Source organism: Triticum dicoccoides, chromosome 6A, assembly GCF_002162155.2.
Source record: "Triticum dicoccoides isolate Atlit2015 ecotype Zavitan chromosome 6A, WEW_v2.0, whole genome shotgun sequence".
Taxonomy (NCBI): domain Eukaryota; kingdom Viridiplantae; phylum Streptophyta; class Magnoliopsida; order Poales; family Poaceae; genus Triticum; species Triticum dicoccoides.
Genome location: NC_041390.1, coordinates 599,538,462 through 599,542,879, shown reverse-complemented (window position 1 = coordinate 599,542,879; position 4,418 = coordinate 599,538,462). Strand labels below are relative to the sequence as shown.

General features: G+C 38.3%; 1 protein-coding gene across 1 annotated transcript; it reads left to right on the top strand.

Moving 5' to 3' along the window:
• Nucleotides 1-508: 508 nt before the first annotated feature.
• Nucleotides 509-3,654, top strand: LOC119316073 (anaphase-promoting complex subunit 5-like). The gene is made up of 5 exons (XM_037590452.1): nucleotides 509-760; nucleotides 872-970; nucleotides 2,961-3,225; nucleotides 3,308-3,375; nucleotides 3,499-3,654. The coding sequence occupies exons 1-5, from the start codon at nucleotides 509-511 to the stop codon at nucleotides 3,652-3,654; spliced, it is 840 nt and encodes a 279-aa protein (XP_037446349.1).
• Nucleotides 3,655-4,418: the final 764 nt, after the last annotated feature.

Below are 4,418 nucleotides of genomic sequence, written 5' to 3'. Positions count from 1 at the left end.
CGTGTGGAAGCCAGTCACCGTCAGCCTTTTTTGTTTTTCTAGTAAAGGTACCATTTTCTTCTTTTTAGGAATAGGTCACCGTCACCTTTTTTCTGAGACACGACACCCTTTATTAATTGTAAAGGTTCATAGGAATTAATATAAATAATCTTGGGCAAATCTAAGAACCAAGCATGACGCCTGGTAGAGAGAGAGAGGATACCGCTTTGGCGAGATTATGTGCATAAACATTAAAGTGGCGATTCGCATGGATAAATTAACGCCTCAGAACAAACTCCGTTGAAAGTTGATCTCTCGTAAGATTGTCGCATGCCGGCAGGGGGTGTCACGTGTCAGATGTGATATTGGCCGCCACTTCCAAGCAGTCTGAAAAAATACACAGCGAGTCGAGATGAAGATCCGTAGCCAAATCCATATATAGCTTGCTTGCACGCTTGAGCTTCCAGTGTCGCAGGATCGACGAGCCCCTCGAGGTCACCATCAGCTTTGAAAGGTCAAGCGCAAGAGCATGCAAAACCCTCGTCTCAGGCGAAGTCATCGTGGTCGTCGGCGGCGGCGCCATGAACGTGTTCGCGGGGGTGGCGGCGGCGCGGGGCCGGGGGCCGAGGCGCCGGCGAGGGACGACGTGGGGGCGCTGCTGGAGTTGACGCCGCACAAGATAGCGGTGTGCCACCTCGTGCAGGTCTTGGCGCCGCCGGCCCCCTTCCAGTCCGTCGCCCACCACAACCGCCTCGGCCTCTTCCTCTTCTCCCTCACCCGCGTACGTTCCTCTCGGTCCTACGCTCGTGCCCCCTTTCAGTCTCGTCCATGTTGGTCTAAATATTCTTGGAAAAAGCTATGTTCCCCTAATACTTGAATTTCCTTTGTGCAGGCAGCAGCAGTGGTGAATTCTCTTTTCACTACATGCTACAAGTACAACATGCAAGCAGAGAATGCAGCTGTTCTTTTATTACTTGCGGAAATACATAAAGTAAGACAAATCATTTTTGTTGAAACTGGAACCTAATAAGTATTGACTAGCAAATATGCCCGTGCGTTGCAACGGGAGACAAAAAATTATGGCTCACCAAATAAATATGACTCAATATCCTGATGTATGAGCATACTCTATTTTAACATAGTGGCTCACCATGTTGCCATTTATTTTACTTTTCTCACCCTAGCCGATGATGGCCACGATGTCCACTTGATCATAATGCATTCCGTTGTAAATCACAAGGCTATGAAATTTCCCGTGCATGCCACACTTATCATTATGTTGCGCAAGGGAACGTCTAAAACTTTAAAAACAAATCTCATTGACCACGAACTACTCCCAACGCCAAAATATATAAAGACTTTCAAAAAACTAATCAAATCCTGGACATAAAATACTTTTGAATCAGTGAACACTTTTCGAATCGACAATTTTGTTTCGAAATTTTTGATTTTCTCAAAAAAAAAAATCATGAACATTAGTTTTGTTTACATTTTTTTAAATGTATGAACCGGTTTCGAATTCATTAACATTTTTTGACTCAACAAACATTTTTCCAATCGACGAACCTTTTAAAAAAAATTAGGGAACACATTTTTATTTTTATTTTTGTGAAAGGATATTTTTTCAGATTCTCGAATATGTTTTGATTACACGATCATTTTTTCAAAATCATGAACATGATTTTATTTCCCGACCATTTTTTCCAAAAATTGTGATTTTTTATAATTTTATGAACAGTTTTGCAAAAACACCAACATTTTTTGAATCTGCAAAACTTTTATGATTTTCTAACATTTTTGAATTCACGTATATTTTTATGATTTCTCAAACATTTTTTTGAAAAGTTGCAACTTTTAGAATATTAAAATCCCGAATTAATTTAAATAAGAAATAAGAAATCATGAACATTAGTTTTGTTTACATTTTTTTAAATGTATGAACCAGTTTCGAATTCATTACCATTTTTTGACTCAACAAACATTTGTTCAATTGACGAACTTTTAAAAAAGAATTGGGGAACAAATTTTTATTTTTATTTTTGTGAATGGACATTTTTTTCAGATTCCCGAATATGTTTTGAATACATGATCATTTTTTCAAAATCATGAACATGATTTTATTTCCCGACCATTTTTTCAAAAAATTGTGATTTTTTATAATTTTTTGAACAGTTTTGCAAAAACATCAACATTTTTTGAATCTGCAAAAATTTTATGGTTTTCTAAACATTTGAATCTGCAAAATTTTGTTTTGAATTCGCATATATTTTTATGATTTCTCAAACATTTTTTTTGAAAACTTGCAACTTTTAGATTATTAAAATCCCGAAGTAATTGAAATAACAAATAAGAAAAAAACAAAATGAGAAAAGAAAAGATAAAAATAAAAAATAAAAAAAACATTTGAATCTGCAAAATTTTGTTTTGAATTCACATATATTTTTATGATTTCTCAAACATTTTTTTTGAAAACTTGCAACTTTTAGATTATTAAAATCCCGAAGTAATTTAAATAACAAATAAGAAAAAAACAAAATGAGAAAAGAAAAGATAAAAAAAATAAAAAAAAAAGGAGAGTACAGCCCTGCACATGGGCCGGCCCATGACACATACATGGATAGGGACATGCTTGAGAAAGGAAAGATAAATACTGTGAAAGCTGGGATCGAACCCAGGTCTCGGCGCTACAGGAGCGATCAGCCAACCACTCTGCCGCTTATCATTTCATGAATTATTCTCGTCGCGCAGCTATATGACAACGAAGGAGACGGTGATTTTTGGTCCGAAAAGTTGAATTGTTTTCCCACTTATGGATGGCATTGATGGGTAATTTTTATCAATTTAGAGGGTAATTTTAATGACGGACGACCAGAAGCGATAGTCGCTTTATTAGTATATAATATATATATATATATATATAGGTATAGGTATAAAGAAATGTCATGCAGAGAGAACTAATATTTTCGCTCCCTCTCCCACAGAAGTCCGACAATGCAGTCCTTGGGCTCTCTTACGCGTTAGCCAGCCAATCGTTCTGCAAATCATTTAATTTGGATCTGCTTGAAGCTTCAGCCACACTTACTCTCGCTGAACTGTGGCTAGCTCTTGGATCAAGCCATGTAAAGAGGGCCCTAGGTCTTGTTTATCAAAGCCCTCCTATGATTCTCGTCCATGGCAGTCTTGAGTTGCGTGCTCGATCTCAGATAGTCTTAGCAAAATGTCATTTAACTGATCCAGAATTTTCAGGTATGAACCGGATGATGGTTTCCTATCCTGTGTTTCTTAGTTTACGCTTCGTTGTTTGATCGACCTTTCGTTATTATGACAGTTTTTGAAGATGCTCGTGCTGTTCTCAACCCACTAAATCAAGCGGCTGAAGACGTGCAGGTTTTAGAGGTGAGCTGATGGTTCCATCTGAAACATTCTTCCTGAACCATGAGAAATTACCGGGACTGAGTTCAAAATGCATGAAAAGGACCTAACATCTCCACACAAATGAAAATCTATTGTGATATGCAGTACCACGAGATGGCGGCAGAGGTGTATTATCTCAAGGCAATGACATATAACCACCTGGGCAAGGAAGGCAAGAGGGAGGAAGCCGCAGCTTGTTTCAAGGAGCACGTTACTGCCCTCGAGAACCTGTGCGACAAGGAGGATTCACTTGCTTACTGATGTTGCACAGTTAATTCATAGACTCCTTGGAAAGCTGTGATGGACAAGAAACAGAATGTAACTCCAGTTTCTGTTTGAAGTGCTCTGCTACTTTTGCTTTCTTTATGCTGTGTGCGATTGACAGCACCTCTAATAGATACGGGACACACTATATTTCCATGTTGAGGTACTGACCCAAACTGGTTTCGACTCGTCTCGTTTGCATGCAAGCGAATCTTATTCTCCGACATGCTTCTCGTCCTTACATTTGTGGAGTTCGCTGTTGTGCTACGAGATCATCCTCTCTCCTATGCAGACCAACTAGGCAATCTTATTTTAGAATCTTAATTGACCTGCTGAGCCGATGAGGTGTTATTTCAGTGTTGTAATGGAGCTGCGAGCTAAAAGTACAGTGTACCCTTAATGCCAGCCATGGCCGCCATATGACAAACATTGTTAAGATATCTATAACCATGCCTCCCTCCCTCGTAATATTTTTCAGTGACATCATGAACAAACTCAACAATATAACCATCACTCAAAGCATTCTTTTCATGATCCTCATATATTTGTGTGTATACATGTGTCCCCATATATTTAAATATCATTAATTACCATGGTAAAAATCTCCAATGCATAGGGTCTATCTAATATTTTAACAATGGTTTCTAGTGTATAGGTAAATATACTCATAGATGTAGAAATTGTAGGATGATTGAATATTGTGTTGTATTGATCTGACCTAATATGGGGTATATATAGAATACATGAGGGGGTAGAGCAGG